We start from the raw sequence: 19,980 nt of genomic DNA, 5'->3' as shown, positions 1-19,980 counted from the left end.
TTTCATATGTAGGAAGTTTCATTATTCGAAATGGAATATCTCTTTAGGAAAGGTTTTTACTCATGTTTAATTTTTATAAAAACTGTGCATTAATGGACTAATGCCTTATATTATTTTTAAATGGTAGGCAACATATCTTTTCCTTGGAAGACAAGAAATGTTTGGTATTGAAATTAAAGTAATAAGTTGATTTTGTTTTGTTTAAGGGTCCAAATGTTTGGTCTGTTATATCACATAATATAAGATACTGAACTAAAGGTAATCAATTTCTAATAGACTAATATAGATTATCACATTGATACAAGTGGATTATCGGATTTATCCAATCAAGAAAGTTAAATTATAAATCTTTAAGTCCGAGCCTTCTTTTCTAAACGAAAATCCCCTTCGAGTGCCTTCCACTTTCCACAAAGTTGTCAATTTCATTAACACCTGTTAGAACATTTTGATAATTTCAGGGAGCTGAGAAAGGTTATGACCCTTTGACTAAGCCAATCATCTTCTGAGATCACCTGCAACCACATGTTGATTAAATTTTTTTATACAATGGGTTCGGAAAGGGATATATTTCCATAGAACTAGAGAAGAGTATACATGTATATACAAGTACACAAAAAACATATCGAATTATAATTGGAACTGCTGTCAAAGTTATAGTTTAGACCTCAAAACTAGTTCTTTGTAAATTAGAGTGTAATTATATTTAGTCTTACTTCTTTACTTTTACAGCTGTCTGCTGTTCCACAGCTCCATATTCTGATTAGTCTTTCAGGTATGGTTAACACTTTTTACAATTTAATCCAGTTGGAAATATCAAGGGGTATTCATGAACATTATATCTAAAGGGGAAATAGATTTATTTAACAAATAATGACAAAGTGAAACTCAAACCATAACTTAAGATAAAAGTCATATTATTTTTACAAAATGCAGAACACAGATGAACTGAATATCTTTTTTAAATGAATGTGAAGATTTTTTTCATAACATGTAAATAAGGCACAATTTGTCTTGTACAGTTTAATTTAACATATTTTGAATTTCAGTTTATTTTACAAGTTGCATCTTGACTTTCCATTTATTTTAGATAATGTAGTCAGTGTCCATGATCTGCAGACCTTTAACCTCATCACATGTATCAACAAAACCAGAGGAGCAAACTTGTTTGCTTTGGATGTACAGGTATAATTTTATTAAATATAAAAACAAAACTTATCTTCCTGCTCTTTTCAAAGACTACTGATAGAATTCAACTTTTCTCTTTAGTTAATACATGTATAAACAAAATATGCAGGTAAGTTTCAATGCACAGTGGTAAAATTAGTGGCACACATTGAAAAGTAATATTATTCATATTGTCAGCAAGATTGCTTCTGATTATAACATCACAAGAAAGCTCTGGTAAACTTTAATATTGAAATAAAAAATAGAATAAAAATAGAATTATCAATAATACTTGGTTACATTTTTAAGCTTTGCCTGCTCTACCTCTAGTTGTTTTTTACAATGATTTACATGATACATTTCTGTCTGAAATGGTATATTTGACTTTGACCTGCTTTGCCAGTCTCATTATTGAATGTTAAGTAGTTTTGTAGTTAAGCCATTTTATCAATTATTATGAATAACAATTTTACTACTTGGTCTGTCAGACTGTATATAATATTTACTATTTCCTTTCACAGACTCAAAAGAGTTTGAGTGGAGAAGAAAATCATGTGTTGAGAATGTGTGTCTCTGTCAAAAGAAAACTGCAAGTATGTATTTCAATAGTATTTTAGATTAAGAAGAATATATATATACAACAAAATGAATAGCAAATGTATGAAGTGTATGGTTATTTCATAATTTTAAATTATTTTATTGTATGACAAAACTTTCAAAATAGTAAGAACATGTTTACATGATGAAAACACCACAACTTCTTGGAAACAATGTTCCACTGGTGAATTTGTATGGTATATTTGGTTAAATCTGTAGTCAATGTTATATAATTATACTAAAATAATGTTGATTTGTATCGCCATGATGGCAGTCATTTTTAAAACATCTTTCTATATGACAGCTTGTCGCAAAATATCTTTTTGATTAATCCCTTGGCAAGATCTCAAAATTCTACAGTTTTTGCAGTTTATCCTGAAATGCAAGATTTGAAGCCTTAATTCAAACATGAAAGACACAATTCAAAAATATTTTAAAACTGATATCTAATAGACTGATATCTTTTGAACATATGAAGAATGAAATCAGTAGATGTATGATACTTTTTTGATATTTGAATTAAAGGTGCCTAAAAAATGCCTTATTATACCTTCTTCTTTAATTATATAGTAATACCTGTAATACACCAACATGAAATTGTGATTGAAGGTAGCTTTATGTTGTTATGAATAATTCTGAAATATCTTGATAGGTGAGCTTCTGGAAAAACAGGAATTTTCAAGATCTGGTAAGTCACTGTAAAATGTTTCAAGCAATATAATTTTTTTAAATAATATTACCGTAGTAGATAGAGAGAAAGAAAAAACAAATACTGCACATGATGACACATTTAAACCAACATCAACTACCCTAAAATGTTAAGTAGAAGAGTAAATAAAGAGTTCAAAATGTGCAGGAACAGATCATCTGACTTTAACAGACAAGCTATTGTTATGTGAGTTAGTTCATTGTATAGGCATCAAAACACTTGCATCTTTTAAAATCTTATGTTTGACTTCCATTAAAATATCAGATCACTTAACTATAACAAAATCAGCAGACAACAAATGATTTGGAGTAAAAAAATAAAAATGTTCAATGCATGGAAAGGTGATTGCAGTAAACCAACTGATTAACCTTTATGCCATGATGTTCAGAATTGATGCCATGCATAATAAATTACATTGCACAAAATACATTTTCTCAGATCATAAATCAGTGGTACAATATAAGGGTCTATCTGCATGTTTCATTAAGAAAACACCTATTAAAAATTTGTCATTTGAAACAAAATTAAGACAATAATATTATTGTCATTTTTCAGACTGAGATGAACTTATATGATGTTCCCCGATGTATGTGCTGGTGTAAAGAATCTATATGTGTTGGATTTCGAAGAGATTATTTTCTAGTCAAAGTAAGTGGCTAATGTTTTTTTTCTAAAATTGTACTGTCTTTTAGTTAATGCATTTGAGTACTTTCCATATATAGAATAGAAGGCCAATTTGAGACACTGTCAATGAAATATTACCAATTGTCTTTTATATTCTTTGATGATAAAAATCAATTTAAATAAGAAGATGTGGTATGAGTGCTAATGAGACAACTCTTCATCAAAGTCACAATTTGTAAAAAGTAAACCTGACACTTAAATTCACATTTTTGAATTTGGAATGTTTTCTTCAATAAATCCATGTAGTAGAAATAAACCTGTTAAGTTTGACTTGGTCAGAACAAAACCTTTAAGTAATGGCGAGTAGAAAAGCATGCAGTTTAGAAAATAAAAACATATATAAATAACTGTACACATTGATAAATACACATATCTCATGAGTAAATTATAGATGTGGTTTAAACATATATTATTTTATGTGAAAAAATCATCTAATCTGTTAATTGTTTAAATTGATAACAAAGTTGCAAACTGAGTTTTAATGCTATTGTAGATAAACTCAGGCGATATCAAGGAGTTATTTCCCCTGGGCAACACTCAACATGAACCTGTGATAACTAAAGTAGCAAATGATAGATTAATGCTTGGACGGGATAACATGTCAATACTCATAGACTCTGAGGGTCAGCCGACACAGAAAAATCCTATTAACTGGACTGGAATTCCAACACAAATAGGTTAATATTAGCATAGATTGTTTCATGTTCTTATACATACCTTCATAGTAACTTTACACTCTTAGTTTTTGAACTGTAATATATAAATGATTTAAATATAATCAGATGGATGTATGGAAGAAAATGGTACCATGAAGACAACTTTTAAAATCAAAGAGGAAAATGCTTTCAATGTAACAAAAAAATAGTAGGAAGTGGATGAATCTTTGTTATAAAAGGAGAGTAAAAAAAGTATTCACAAAAATATCAAGGTCAATTTCAAAAGGGGAATTCCATAAAAGTTGACAAAACCAAACTATAGCCTTGGGGAAAAAAAGAAAAGCAAGTTGAAAATGAAAAGACTATGCCGAGGCCAAAAGAAGAAAAAAGCGACAAACATTGTTATTCTTTTGTAGAACTTTAGATTCTTCCACTGCTGAATGTGTGGTATGATATTAATGCACTGAAAACAGTTAATTTTTCAAAACTTTTATGAACATCTGTCATCTCTATACTGTAGAGTAATAAAATGTTGATTTTTTTTACAGAAAACAATCCTCCATATATAATTGGCATTCTTCCAAAGTTTATTGAAGTTAGAACTATAGAAACTAAATTGTTGATACAACAGAAGGAACTGCAACATGCAAAATTTATTTGTCAAGGGAGGTACTTATCTATTGTAAAAAAATATAGGTACTTATTATGAGTACTTTATGTTTGAAAAAAATGCTTAAATACTGAAATAATGATCAATTTTATAAAAAGAAACTTTTATTAACAACATATTCATAAAAAAGACAATGATCTATGGAAACCATAGAATTTATTTCAAATCAAATTCATATTCACTGTTCAGAATCATTTTATTGAGATGAAAAAAACTTATGACAGCAAAACATCTATGTTAATTTGTTTAAAGATAGCCAACTTTTTACTGAATGGTAAGACACAAATTTACTTCACAGAAAATGATATAGCATATCTTTTTGATGCCAAAAACTATTTTTCAGTGGCAACATTTATGTAGCGTCTATAAATTTTATATGGAGGATATGTCCTATGCCTATAGCATATCAGATAAGACAGTTGTTAGAAAACCATGAATTTGAACTGGCATTACGTTTAGCTGTAAGTATTTAACAGAACTCCTGTAGAATAGGAATTTATATTTTTTATGTCAGATCTGAATCTTTTAACCTTAGGGCTAATCCATAAACACATACATGGTACAAAAGGAATTAATTTTCTACTATTGGTGGATGTTATTTAAGGAATGACTGTAATATTTTTTCTGTCTATGAAGAAATAACATAAAAAATTTGGTGCACACTGAATAACGTGTGTAGTGGGTTATTTAACAGTGTGCACCACATTCTCTATGTTATTTCGAATAGACAGAAAAATATTAGTCATTTCTAATAATTTAGTTCTAAATTTCATTTTAAACCATAGAAAACCATGAAAAAAACGTTGATGACGTCACGGTCACATGACTTAATTATGTCTATGGGCTGATAACAGAATAACATCAGCCAATCACAAGACGTGTTACATCCAAAACTAAATTATTTGCAGTGAATTCTAAGTGAAATTCTGAATTTGCCTCCATACTCAGTTGGTCAACCCTTTTTAAAAGTGTTTCCTTGTGTCTCTTGTAGCATGCTTATCACTACAAGGCTAGCTCAAATTTAAACAGTGTGCACCACATTCTCTATGTTATTTCGAATAGACAGAAAAATATTAGTCATTTCTAATAATTTAGTTCTAAATTTCATTTTAAACCATAGAAAACCATGAAAAAAACGTTGATGACGTCACGGTCACATGACTTAATTATGTCTATGGGCTGATAACAGAATAACATCAGCCAATCACAAGACGTGTTACATCCAAAACTAAATTATTTGCAGTGAATTCTAAGTGAAATTCTGAATTTGCCTCCATACTCAGTTGGTCAACCCTTTTTAAAAGTGTTTCCTTGTGTCTCTTGTAGCATGCTTATCACTACAAGGCTAGCTCAAATTTAAACAGTGTGCACCACATTCTCTATGTTATTTCGAATAGACAGAAAAATATTAGTCATTTCTAATAATTTAGTTCTAAATTTCATTTTAAACCATAGAAAACCATGAAAAAAACGTTGATGACGTCACAGTCACATGACTTAATTATGTCTATGGGCTGATAACAGAATAACATCAGCCAATCACAAGACGTGTTACATCCAAAACTAAATTATTTGCAGTGAATTCTAAGTGAAATTCTGAATTTGCCTCCATACTCAGTTGGTCAACCCTTTTTAAAAGTGTTTCCTTGTGTCTCTTGTAGCATGCTTATCACTACAAGGCTAGCTCAAATTTAAAAATTATTTCAAACAAAATAGGTTACGGTGTTACCTGGTGTTTATTTTACTGTTTCTAGTTTTATAAATAAATAATTGTTGATATGATGATAAGATTTTGTATTTAGGAAATGACAGATGAACAAGATGACGAAAAACAGAAAAGAGTACATAATATAAAGAATTTGTATGCCTTTGATTTGTTCTGTCAACATAGATTTGAAGAATCAATGCAGATATTTGTTAAACTTGGCACAGGTAATATGGAATGTAAAACTATTGGATACTTTTATTTATTCTGCAATCAGTCAACTATTGGACAAATTATAAGTGAACAAATCATTTTTTCTTCATTCACATACATGAATGTAACTGTGGTCTCTGGCATCATGCTTTGTAGGAACTATGATATTAGAATTAGTTTTTTTCTGCCCAAAGGTCACAATAAACAATATTGATTAAAAAAATAGCTTCAACTGAAAATCTGAATCTAAAACTGAATCACTAATCTGTAAAAATATAGAGTTCTAAGAATTTTGTATAACTCTAAAATGGATGTGTATGTTTAAGATATGTGTAATACACCTTATCGCTATTAGCCTACTCGACCAGCCGACCCCGCCGCTTGACCTTTTGATGCATACAACAATCACTTTTCCCTTGTGGCGTCAGATATTTTGTTTTATTTCTTATGCAACAAAAATACTGCAATCTGATTGGTTGACTACCTGGTGTAAATAACACCCCACCCTTGTTCACCCGGGGATAGATAAAAGTTTGCCAAATTAACTAAAAAAAAGAAAATTTTGCCAAGAAAATAAAAGAAAAAAATAAACTTTTTCCAAAAGAAAGAAAGAAACAAAATTTAGAGAAAAAAATATAATTAGAAGAAAATGCTAAAAAAAAAAAAAAAAAAATTAAAAAAAATATTTTGTTTTTTGTTTTTTTTTGTTAACTCAAAACACACAAAAATTTTCTGACTTATGCCACAAATAGAGTAAATTGACAATGTGCAGCAACATGAACATTAAAAAAATATTACGCTGGAAATTTTTCATTACCATTTTTATAATTTTACATCCTAGTTTCAAAATGAGTAAAGGAACTGTTCATAAGAAATAAATTCGTTATCTTGGTATAATCAGGGGTGTACTGAATTTTACACCGTTGTTGAAAATTCATACACCCATTCGGCTGCGCCTCAGGGTGTATGAATTTTCAACAATGGTGTAAAATTCTGTACACCCCTGATTACACCAAGATAACTAATATTATGACGTCAACATTTTACAGGAACCTGTGTGATATCCAGTAATGGCGGACAAATAGCGATAAGGTGTATTAATGGGCCACCTTATTTAATAGTAGTAACCATTGAATTAGGCTTAAAAGCATATATAAATCATTATTTTACCACAATAGAATATATATTTACGTAAAACTTTAATTTGCAAAAAATGAAACGCTTAGACAAAAAAATGTCTCCCTGTTTATCAAAAAATGTTGATTTACTTCAGATCCGTCACATGTTATTGGACTGTATCCCAACTTGTTACCTCATGAATTCAGGAAACAGCTAGAATATCCTAAAAAGCCTCCAGATTTAGAAGGAGGGGAGTTAGAAAAAGCTTTATCAGCACTACAGGATTATCTCACTCAAGTAAATTAAAATATGTATTATAACCCCACTTTAATAGAAATGGAGAAAATTCTATTCATTTTGTTTGTCCATTATTAGTTCTTTTGTCTGACATATATTCCGTCACACTTTTCTTTTGTAAAACAGAATAACTTTATATTTTGTCAGCAACTTGACAGTGATGATTTGTAATGTGTTTATCACTTTTGAGATCTACTTTCTGTTTGCAAATATTTAGAATTTTTCGATATGTGAAATGAACTTTATAAAAAATTATCCCCCATACGTTCAATTTTGAGAAAATTTACTTTTTTTCTCCAAAAAAACATTCAGATTAACAACATCATAAAACTGCCTTTGATTTTCAAAATGATAAAAAAAAAATGAAATCAATGATCTGTATGAAAAGTTCTTAACACTTATACTTGGTTTATGTTTAAAAAAGTATTTTTTATATTCTTGTCTTGTTTCCATTCTAAAAGATTTCATTTAAGTCTTACATATTTTTCATAATATTTCTGCTGTTCGAGGCAATGCATTTAATTTTATGATACATATATTCACACATTCTAACTAAAATTACATGATTACAGAAAAGGAATGAACTACTTAGTGACATTTCCAAAGAATCAAACAAGGAACTGAGTACTATTGCTATTCAAGAAGGCAACACTACAATCAAATCTAAGAAACAGCTGAGTCAAATCATTGATACAACGCTACTTAAATGTTATATTCAGGTAAGAAACAGCTGAGTCAAATCATTGATACAACGCTACTTAAATGTTATATTCAGGTAAGAAACAGCTGAGTCAAATCATTGATACAACGCTACTTAAATGTTACATTCAGGTAAGAAACAGCTGAGTCAAATCATTGATACAACCCTACTTAAATGTTACATTCAGGTAAGAAACAGCTGAGTCAAATCATTGATACAACGCTACTTAAATGTTATATTCAGGTAAGAAACAGCTGAGTCAAATCATTGATACAACCCTACTTAAATGCTATATTCAGGTAAGAAACAGCTGAGTCAAATCATTGATACAACCCAACTTAAATCCTATATTCAGGTAAGAAACAGCTGAGTCAAATCATTGATACAACCCAACTTAAATGCTATATTCAGGTAAGAAACAGCTGAGTCAAATCATTGATACAACCCTACTTAAATGCTATATTCAGGTAAGAAACAGCTGAGTCAAATCATTGATACAACCCAACTTAAATGCTATATTCAGGTAAGAAACAGCTGAGTCAAATCATTGATACAACCCTACTTAAATGTTATATTCAGGTAAGAAACAGCTGAATCAAATCATTGATACAACCCTACTTAAATGTTATATTTAGGTAAGAAACAGCTGAATCAAATCATTGATACAACCCTACTTAAATGCTATATTCAGGTTAGTAAAATGTACAATTTAAAGGGATACTTTGACTAAAATAGATTTGGCTCGTTTAATTTGCATAAATTTAGACAAAATATATACTTTGACCTGTTGACAAAAATATAAAAATTTCAAGATATTTGACCTACACAACTTATCGGTATAGGAATGATTTCATTGGATTTTTAGGGTAGTTTGTGACAAACATTAATATTAATCATTGAGATGTTTGATATCTCCTAATTAATAGTATGTGATTGAAAGGTTAAGCTCATTTAAAAAGTATGTTACCTTTAAAAATCAAGAATCAGATCAGTTAATAACTGTATAGCAACAAGCGACTGGTGACCTGAGATGATTTTAAATGTGTGCCATTTTGACATAAAAGGGTACCCTTTTAGATCCCCCAATTGATTAATATGTCAATAGTCTATAGCTGATTGAATCTCAGTGTAGTTTGTTCTGTTTTATCGAATGACGAACTGTTTTTATGTGCATAATATTTTTTGCTGATATAAAGTACCTGCATTTCCTTATTTTATGACATACTATTACATTGTATATTAAGATCCAAATTATCAAGTGTTACTTTTTGTTTTTAGACTAATGATGCTTTGGTGGCACCTTTGTTAAGATTGAAAGACAATAGCTGCCATGTGGAAGAGAGTGAAAAAATACTCAAGAAAAAAGAAAAATTTAGTGAACTTATCATTCTTTATGAAAAGAAAGGACTTCATGAAAAGGGTAATTGAAATTAACTTTAAGCTTATTGTGAATAAAAAATTGTAAGTGAATATCAGTTGAAGGCTATGCTATTTGCAATAGTTTCTGTTAATTTTTTTTTTTTTTTAGCTAACACTTTAAATGATATTCTGTATTTTAATGTATGGCATTAAGAACTAGCATTACATTATTTGCCATTAAGGTGAATTGAACTATCTACTCGTATATATATGTTGCCTTATCACCAATCCTACTTGTATCCTTATTTCAAATTGGCTATTTGCATATGGTAAATTATCAGAAATTTTAGATAGGCATCCTTTAAAGGAAAAAGGTTTGAACTTTGAAAAATATAGATCAACCATTTGTCATTATACACAAGTTTTCAAAAGAAAGTCTAATGTTATTTGAGTTGGTCAATGTTCAAGTAACAGTAGTTATTAGCAATACCAGAGATTGAACTATTGGAACTAGATTTATTTACCAAAAAAGCTGTGTTGTTATGTCTATTCCAATCATCAGTGAGATAAAGCATAAACACAGTGTTTGAGATATGGACAAAGATGAATCATATATGAAGTGAAATGGTAAATTTATTTTTTTATTTCTATTTTAAGCTTTACACTTGTTGATGAAACAAGCTGCCAGACCAAACTCACCCCTAAAAGGCCATGACAGGACAGTGCAATATCTACAGCATTTAGGTAATACAAAATGGAAAGAGTTTTAGATAGTTTAAAGATAGAATGGGAGTACAAATGTATAAGCAAACATGATGGAGCTTTTTTTTACTTTGCAATATGAAGTTTATATGAAATGTTATTTTTTTTTAAATTCATATGATAAATTTGTGTTTCTGAGCTTTAAGGGTGTAGTCAATTCAGGTTTTGGATTTTTTTGTCAGGTTTTCAGACTCCTTGGATTTTTTCCTACGATACAGGTTAAAGTATTTTACCTGTCCCAAGTCAGGAGCCTCTGGTCTTTGTTAGTCTTGTATTATTTTAATTTTAGTTTCTTGTGTACAATTTGGAAATACGTATGGTGTTCATTATCACTGAACTAGTATATATTTGTTTAGGGGCCAGCTGAAGGACGCCTCCGGGTGCGGGAATTTCTTGTTACATTGAAGACCTGTTGGTGACCTTCTGCTGTTGTTTTTTCTATGGTCGGGTTGTTGTCTCTTTGATACATTCCCCATTTCCATTTTCAATTTTACCCTATATCACCCAATTTTATTTCCATAGAAGACTTCAATACCTCATAAAGGGTCATTAGCAAAATATTAGTTGATTAAAGATTTCTTATGATCTGAGAACCAAATAATGTCATGCTAAATATAAGGTAAAAGTCAGAGTCAGCTGTTTCCCACCAATTTAAAAAAAAAATCAAGTATCTCGAAAAGGTGTTTCATTACATATCAATATTTTAATCATTGTATGTTATTCTGATTTATAGACTCAATTTAAAACTCTACAATTTTTAATTTCACCTGACTAAATTCTTAAGTCTTGCAAAATTCTTTTTCTAATGAATTTCAAGCTAATATATATACACAAAAAAGTGTCCTGCTGTTTTTTCTGTTGTAGTTTAATTATCATGCTCTACGAAAAAGTTTTGTGAGAATGACCTGATCTCTCTGTTTGTCATTCCTTCCTCCTGAAGAAGAATCTATCAGACTTTGCATTTAACAATCAAAATTTTAAACACAGAAATATCTTGTCCTGAATTTTGTTCGCATCTCCTTGTCAAATTTGTTTTATTTAACTCTACTGCTAATTAGCGTTTTTAACATATAAACATCATTATATCAAATTCTTAATTTTTTTTATCCAGGAACTTCTTACATTGTATTTATTTGTACTTATAGGTGCTGATCATTTAAAATTAATATTTGAGTATGCTGAATGGGTGTTGAAAGAACATCCTGAAGATGGCTTAAAGGTAAATTTGGTTAATTATTAGTTGTGGAACACGTCAAAAGAACAGTTTTATTGTCTCATCTGCAAGAAAGTTCGTAGAAAGCAAGACTTACTTAGCTAAGAATGTGTAAACTACTTGTAAGAGGCTTAATATTTTAGAGGGTAGAAGACCTTGAGTCTTCATACCTTGTATACAGATGTTTTATTTGAAGAAGTTTACGTCTGTCATATGTCCATTGTCCTTCACCTCAATTTCATTGTTCAGCAATTGCTTGAAAAGCAAGTTAAGTTATTTTGTTTAGTAAATTTCTCACTTATTATAAGTAAAAGAATAAGTATATTTGGTATATTGGTTCCTTGCAAAGTCCACATGTCCATCATTAAGGGTTAATCTGACCTCAACCTAATTTCATGGATCAGTGATCAAGGTAAAAGCTACATGAAATCCATTTATCGGATTCTGTAAGCAGTAGGTCATTAAATTTGGTGTAAGGTATAAATATCAGTTTGGCAAATTTCTTTTAGATAGGTCTTCTTCTAAGATACTAAAGGCAATAGGTCAACTTTATTTGGTGTATGGAATCCTTGAAGTTGTACATGTTTGTCTGGCACATATTATCTGTCCTTGGCCTCATTTTCAATGATAAGTTTCAGTAGTTAGGACCTCTTCTAAGATACAACATGTATAAGCAATAGGTCAAATATATTTGGTAAATGAAATGATAGTAAGGTGAACATACATGTCTGTCTAGCAGGGTTTATCTGACCTTGACCTTATTTTTATGTTTCATTTGTTAATGTTAATTTTTTTCATGAAATGGTTCAAATTTCTTGTAAACTATAAGCAATAGGTCAAATATGTATTTGGCTTGTTGAAGGATTGTAAGATGTACAAATCTGATTTTGTTTATCTGTGTTCATTTTTCATGGATCATTGATAATGTAAGTGTATGTAATGGTTAAAGTATAAAACTTTTATCTTCCGGAGTATCATAATTATTTAGACCGGCAAGACATTTCATCATGGGCAGGCACTCTTGACTTTCATAATGTAAAATGATATATATTTCAAAAATGATAACAAATTTAAGTAGATATAAGTATAGTATCCATGTTCCTCGTAAACAATATTTTCAAAACATCACATGGAACATTGTTAAATGCCACTTTCAGTACCATTGTGTTATTTTGTGGCGGTAATTTTTTTATTAATGGAAGAAGCTGGAGTGCTGGAGTGAACCACCAACATTAGCTAGGAAAACTGACAATCCTAGTCATTTTATATTGGAGTCAAGTGCTAATACAAGTTGGCTACTGATGCTTTTCACATGGAAGAAATAATTAATCTGAACCAAAGCTTTGTAAATATAACTTATATTAGAATAATGTTATATGATGTACATGTAAATATAGATTCTTACATTGATACCAGTGGATTATCGGATTTATCCAATCGAGATAGTTAAATTATCAATTTTAAAGTCCGAGCCGCCTCGGCGAGGACTTTAAGATTTATAATTTAACTTTTGAGATTGGATAAATCTGATAATCCACGAGTAACTATGTAAGAATCTGTTTCTCTAATGATTAAAAGACATTTTCTTTTTTTGTTAACCGAAAATCCCCCTTCGAGTGCCTTTCACATTGCATGAAGTTGTCAATTTCATTAACACCTGTTATCATATTTTGATCCATCCAGTCAGCTAAAAAGGTCATGACCCTTAAAATCATCCAATGATCTTTTGAGATCACCAGCAACCACATGTTGATTAAATTTTTTTATACAATGGGTTTGGAAAGGGATAATTTTCCATAGAATTAGAGAAATAGTGTTTCTGCTACCTATACATTTATCTAGGCAAGTTTTATTGTTATGAGGATAACTATATGATTTGATGGTGTATTTTGTTTAATATAGATATTTACTGAAGATTTACCAGAAGTGGAAACCTTGCCAAGATTTAAAGTTTTGGAGTATTTAGAAAAGATTTCTAAAGACCTGGCCATAGCTTATTTGGTTTGTGATATAATATATATATTATAAAGCATTAATTTATTTGAAATAGAATTTTGTGAAAAAAAAATTTAATGCCCAGTCTACTTATGGAGGCTTGATGGTACAAAACAATCAGCAAAAATTGGAACATTTGTTTTATTACAAATTTTATTTATTAAACTATAAGTTGTTACTTTTATGATATGGTACAAAAATCAACAAAAAAAAAATCAATTCATTTTGGCCCCAAGTGACTTTAATTGTTAAAATCGTAAAAGCTCGGAATTATCTCCCTTTGGTGAAAAAACTTTTTTAACTTTTTTTTTCTTTTTTTCAAATGAACTGTACTTAAACTAAAAATATTGTATAATTTAAGCAATTTCTGTAATTTTTTAATTTTTTTTATTCCCCACCTACGATAGTAGATGGGCATTATGTATTCTGGTCTGTGCGTCCGTTCGTCCATTCGTCCGTCTGTCTGTCTGTCCCGCTTCAGGTTAAAATTTTTGGTCAAGGTAGTTTTTGATGAAGTTGAAGTCCAATCAACTTCAAACTCAGTACACATGTTCCCTATGATATGATCTTTCTTATTTTAATGCCAAATTAGAGTTTTTACCCCAATTTCACGGTCCACTGAACATGGAAAATGATAGTGCGAGTGGGGCATTCGTGTCCTGAGGACACATTCTTGTTTATTTCAATTTTACCTTTTTTTCTCCTATTAGTTCAACAGAAAAAATACAAAGGCAGATTGTGAGCTTAAATGAATGGTGACCCTATATTTTTATTTAATTTTTCCATTAAGTATAGGATAAAGTTTATAGGAAAAAAAGAGAAATCCTATATTTAAAAAAATATGATTTAGAACCGCGAGCCCTCTTAACTGAATGTTCAACAACATTCTTAAAAGTCATCGCAACTATCAGTTACGTATCACTGTTATTTTACTGAAGCCATCTATATCTTAGAAACTCAATATCTATTTTATTATTGCTTTGGAATACAGCCATGACCAAAATTTTTAAGCAGTTTTCTTGTTTGTTTTTCTTAAAATCCTACATGTTTTCTATTGACATACATTTAGAAAAACAAGTTGCGAGAAAGAGTGAAAATTTTATTAAAACTTATTTTTTAATGTCCATTCGTTTTGGTACATTTTTTTTAAAATATTTTTAATCAACAGGACCATATAATAATGGAATGCAGAGATGTGACACCTGAATTTCATAATATGTTAGCTCAGTCACTCAGAGAGAAAGTACAAGTATTGATGACAGAATATTTACAGTCACTGCCAGAAGGTAAATCATGTGGGACTTTAGGGGGTGGTTATTTTGTGGAACTTTTTAGATGGTAAATCATGTGAAACTTTATGATGGTACTTCATGAGAGATTTTAGGAGGGTTATCCTATTCCATGTGAGATTTTCTATTGTAACTCATATAAAATTTATGAAGGTAATCCATGAGCCTTGAGGGTAGTAATTTCGTATAAGACTTTCAGAGGGTTACCCTTTTGAAACTCTACAACGGTATGCCATGTTTGATTTTAGTACGGTAACTCATATGAAACTTTATAATGGCAATTCATGCAAGACTTTATGATGGTAATTCATGTGAGACTTTAGGAAGCTTGATGTTTATTAGTCATTCTGACATTCTGTTGAATCCATCTGATTTTTTAAAGATTTTGATAAATTGTACAAATATTATGAGTTGTTCAGCAGACATGTGACAGAGTTGTCAAGTCACAACTGGAGATTTGGAAATTTTCAGCTGGAGTTTGTGCCTCATAACTGGAGATTTTTTATCAGCATTTTTATCGACATACGCAATGTTTTTTTGGTGTTTAAACTGCATATTTTCCTTTTTTGTTATAAATGATTCTATAATTCCATAGCCATTTTTACTTGATAGAAATAGAAGATAAGGGTTTTTATAATATTTATTTATTATATATAAAAGTCAATATAGAGTATTCAGCCATCATATATAGTTGGTAAAAAGTATCTCTGCTTAAGCTACATTGTCAATTTTGGTACCACTAACTGAACAGTGGTGTTGAATTGACAGAGTTGTGAGCTTTCTGGTGGGTTTGCTGTCTCCATATGTTTGGTCAAGTCATTAGGGTTACCATAGTCAGCTTTGCAACAAGTGTAGTAGGCATACATCATATTTGAGATCATTAAGACATTTGTCTTGAGGTTAAGTAATATAACTGATCAATGTTTTGAACAGCATCACAAAAAAGTTGCTGTTTATACAACTTTAATAAATCCATTGTCAGTATTTCACTTTTAATCATCCAGGCATGTGTCTTAAACTTGCGTTTTTCTCGAAATTTTCCAATATCAATTTCAAGTTTCTCTGACTTTCTCTGTCAGTATCCATTTTGTAAACCAAAATTTCTACTGAAAATTTTTCGAGGTTGACAATTTCAAAAAGCAGAAGATTTCAAATTTTTATGGGAGGGACGGAAGAGGGTCTTAAAAGCAGGAGATTTTGACTCCCGCCGGAAGAATCACATGTATGTTGTTGGGATACTGTGTTTTTGATTCAGGATGTTTAGAGTTTAAATATGTGTATCTTGTATTATGTGAAAATAACCTTGTAAATTTTAAAAGTAGTCTTGTATATTTTTATTCAGGACATCTACCATCCAAAGCAGGCCAAGAACCTGACAAGCTTGGGGAATATAGAAGAAAATTAATAGAATTCTTGGAGAGTTCTAAATATTATATGCCAGAAAGACTTCTTACTAGGTTCCCAATAGATGGTTTGTTTATTATAATTATTTGATAAAACTGTAGGCATAGCGTGTTTTAAATTGTCTTTTCTTAAGAAATAAACCTTAAAAGATAAAACATGATAGCAGATATACAAGTAAAGCCTTACAGAGAGTGCTTTCCTGGCAGAATATCATTTTATATGGTACTCCTCTCAGTAAAAACAATATAAAATCTTATTAGACCTCATGTTTAAAATTTGAAAAACTGAAAGTATCTATTTGGGGAATATGGTACATTGTATCACTCTTGATAGTGCAGTGATAGAATCTTTAACTCCCTTTTTTCACAAATAATTTATTTTGTTGTAAATTCAGTATATATTAGGCTGAAATTAAAATATTGTTTATTTGCCCTTTACCGACCGACCCTATAAATTTGTTCCGCTTGAAAATCTTTTATTTGTATTTACCAGCAAGATTTTTTAAATTTTTTTTCCACTCCTACAAAAAGTCTTATATTTGTATTTCCTGCTCAAACTTTTTTATCGGAATCCTCTGGTTTAATCCTTTCCGTATAAGGTCTCGTCCGTTTGGTATCATGTTAACATTTAACATGAACACTTGCATTTAGAGTTTCAAAGCATTTGTTAGAAATCAATGTTGAAGCTTTGAAATCATGATATGACAAACGTTACTCTGTGTCTTTATACTTGAAGAGTAGGGTCATTAAAAAAAAATTTGTCCAATACAAAATTATCAACGTGTGTACAAAATATTTTGAAAATGGACGTTGTATCCTATATATGTAGGAATGTTCTTTGGTGATCCGTAGATCAGGATGATTATGTTAACGATGCCTTCGACCAGCATTGATATTATATTTTTGTCTGACATGAACCAAAGGTCTGTAAAGTCGAGAATATTTGGCAGTAAAATCGCCAAGTTTTTCCTTACAGATCATTTATAAATGCAGTGTAAAATTTGACAATTGAGTTTCAAGTCATGTATCATTTTTATTGGAAACCCAGGCACACACAAAAATTTTAACACTATAGGGACTTTTTCTGCCCGGACATACTTTACAATGACAAAGTTATCTCTTACAGAAAACCTTTAGGTCCAGGTAAGCCTACACAGTACGTAGTACAGAACATTAGTGTTTTAAAGTTAAAACTCTTAAAAGTTCCAGGCATATACATGTTGAAAATATGCCACACATCCCTATATTTTGTATTTGAAAACAAAATAATAGTGCATATAAATTGAATTCACATTCTACATGATAATTTTTTTTCAAAACTTTCTGGGACTTTATAATAATAGTCCCAGAAACTTATTAGCAAAAGCATACTTAAACAAAAGCAATACAGACAAAAATGAAGTCATACAGATTTTGTATCTATAAAATAAAATATTATACCTACCTGCCTACCCATGACAAAAAATGTACCAAGCTAAGTTATTTTTTGGGAAAGAAAAATAAAATATTTTACCTACCTACCTACCCTGTTTCAAAACATAGGGTCGGAAAAGGACAAACAAACAATATTTTAATTTAGACCTTAACATACAATTTGTAAAGGAGTAGGTCCGGTAAGGGCAGATTTTGGCCTCAAATTTCAGGTTCATCTGACGAAAGATTTTGGACACTTTTTAAACACTTACGTGTCTATTTCAGTTGATTGAATTAGAGTATGTGAAAGATTTATACTGATTTAGTCATAAAAAACGCTACGATTCAAGCTTAAATAAGAAAAATCGATCAAATGTCCCTTAAAATGACACTTTCCACATGATTTTTGTCAAAAATGAAAGTGGCCGCATCTGTGTTCATCATCAAGCATGTATTATCATGAAATACAACTTACATTTCAATATTAAGAATGAACACAAATGCGGCCACTTTCATTTAAGACGGAAACGGTCTAAAATTTAATTAAAATGCTAAAATTGTGAAGATTTCAGTAATTTAGCATGACTTTATGATGCTATTTCCCCATATATGTGCATTGTATTGTCAAAAACAGCCCATATTTATGTAGCAGAAGCATTATACTTTTCAACAAATAGCTAAAAGTTTACATTTTAACAATTTTGTAAAACTGCTATATTTTGAGACCAAAAAGGACTTACTGGACCTTCTCCTTTATAACTTATAGAAAAGTTCATTATGTTGATGTTGAGGACTTTTGATAACTTTTTTAAGATTTGTATTTTTCTTTTGCTTTGTTTCAGGTTTCTATGAAGAAAGAGCTATATTACTGGGTAGATTAGACAGACATGAACAAGCATTAGGAATTTATGTTCATATTTTAAGAGATGATACTCTAGCCAAAAGGTAACAATTGCAATTTTTAATAGATATATTTTGATACTCCAGATATAAAGTATAGTCTAAAATAATGATTCTAATACACAAAAAAAATATTTATTAGGGTAACGAATAAAGGTCTGTTTATCATCATGTGGCAAGTTCAAATCAGTTATTTTGAAAAAGTTATGAAGCGTTTTAAGTCCCAACATCTATTTCTTAAGTTCCATATTATTTTGAATACACATAAATCTTTGCACTTATCCTTATTTTTTAGGTACTGTATGAATTATTTTGACCGAGGACGTGAAGGAAATAAAGATGTAAGTTTGGTTTTTATTTATTTTTTATTTGTCGACAAAGTCTAAGGAAATTTTAGGTTTGCACTGCTTTCTTCTGTCTGTCTCTCTGTCCATCCATCTGCCTTGCAAAGCAGTTTTCCACATTTTTTTTTCTTTCTTGAAGATATTGATTTGATATATGGTGTATTGTTTTATCATAACAAGTTACAGATCAAGTTGTAATTTTGACTATTATCCATCAGAGATCACCACAGGACATTCAGAGCTGGTGCTCTTCTATCCCTGATTTTTATAGCACAACCGCTTGATTCTCTCAGAATACACCTGTTAAGTATTTTGATTATGAGGCTAATTTTTTTTAATTTGTTGGTTTACGGATTTTCTTCATGAAAAAGTCGGGTCGGTTGGCCGGGAAAAAAAGAAAAAAAAAACCAGAAAAATCTTGAGAGATTATGCAAAATAAATATATATATTTCACCTTTCTTATAATATGTTTGTTATGCTATTTTGTCATCATCTCTTACATTTTAGTTGAAATATTATTGCTCAGCTGTCATAAACATCGCACAACATTGTCTAATAATTTTCCGTAAAAAAGGGGGGTGCACAGACAAAGATGAAATTAAATCATCATTTCACAACCAAGCATAACAGATTTGTGTAGCTCTTAATCAATTCCAGAAAACTTGTTAAATAATGATCTTCAAGCTTAAAGAAAAAAATGTAAAAACGTCGTACGAAAATAAGTTTCAAAACACGTGTCAAAAGTGTAGTAGACTGATGCATCCACTGGAAAAACGAGAATATCGGAT

At 30.2% G+C, this 19,980-nt stretch overlaps 1 protein-coding gene across 1 annotated transcript in view; it reads left to right on the top strand.

The window, feature by feature from the left end:
* Window positions 1–19,980, top strand: part of LOC134711639 (vam6/Vps39-like protein) — a 40,521-nt gene that overhangs the window by 3,066 nt on the left and 17,475 nt on the right. The window contains exons 4-22 of the mRNA XM_063572389.1: window positions 730–772; window positions 1,088–1,182; window positions 1,686–1,757; window positions 2,414–2,449; window positions 3,026–3,118; window positions 3,648–3,831; window positions 4,359–4,479; window positions 4,824–4,941; window positions 6,283–6,412; window positions 7,672–7,814; window positions 8,387–8,533; window positions 9,793–9,934; window positions 10,531–10,617; window positions 11,781–11,854; window positions 13,751–13,849; window positions 15,012–15,129; window positions 16,475–16,603; window positions 18,791–18,893; window positions 19,144–19,189. Of these exons, the coding sequence (XP_063428459.1) occupies window positions 730–772; window positions 1,088–1,182; window positions 1,686–1,757; window positions 2,414–2,449; window positions 3,026–3,118; window positions 3,648–3,831; window positions 4,359–4,479; window positions 4,824–4,941; window positions 6,283–6,412; window positions 7,672–7,814; window positions 8,387–8,533; window positions 9,793–9,934; window positions 10,531–10,617; window positions 11,781–11,854; window positions 13,751–13,849; window positions 15,012–15,129; window positions 16,475–16,603; window positions 18,791–18,893; window positions 19,144–19,189 (1,980 nt within the window). The remainder of the gene's footprint in view (window positions 1–729; window positions 773–1,087; window positions 1,183–1,685; window positions 1,758–2,413; window positions 2,450–3,025; window positions 3,119–3,647; window positions 3,832–4,358; window positions 4,480–4,823; window positions 4,942–6,282; window positions 6,413–7,671; window positions 7,815–8,386; window positions 8,534–9,792; window positions 9,935–10,530; window positions 10,618–11,780; window positions 11,855–13,750; window positions 13,850–15,011; window positions 15,130–16,474; window positions 16,604–18,790; window positions 18,894–19,143; window positions 19,190–19,980) is intronic.

This window comes from Mytilus trossulus, chromosome 3 (genome assembly GCF_036588685.1).
Source record: "Mytilus trossulus isolate FHL-02 chromosome 3, PNRI_Mtr1.1.1.hap1, whole genome shotgun sequence".
Taxonomy (NCBI): domain Eukaryota; kingdom Metazoa; phylum Mollusca; class Bivalvia; order Mytilida; family Mytilidae; genus Mytilus; species Mytilus trossulus.
Note: the sequence above shows the minus strand (reverse complement) of the source record. Positions and strands in the feature narration are given on the sequence as shown.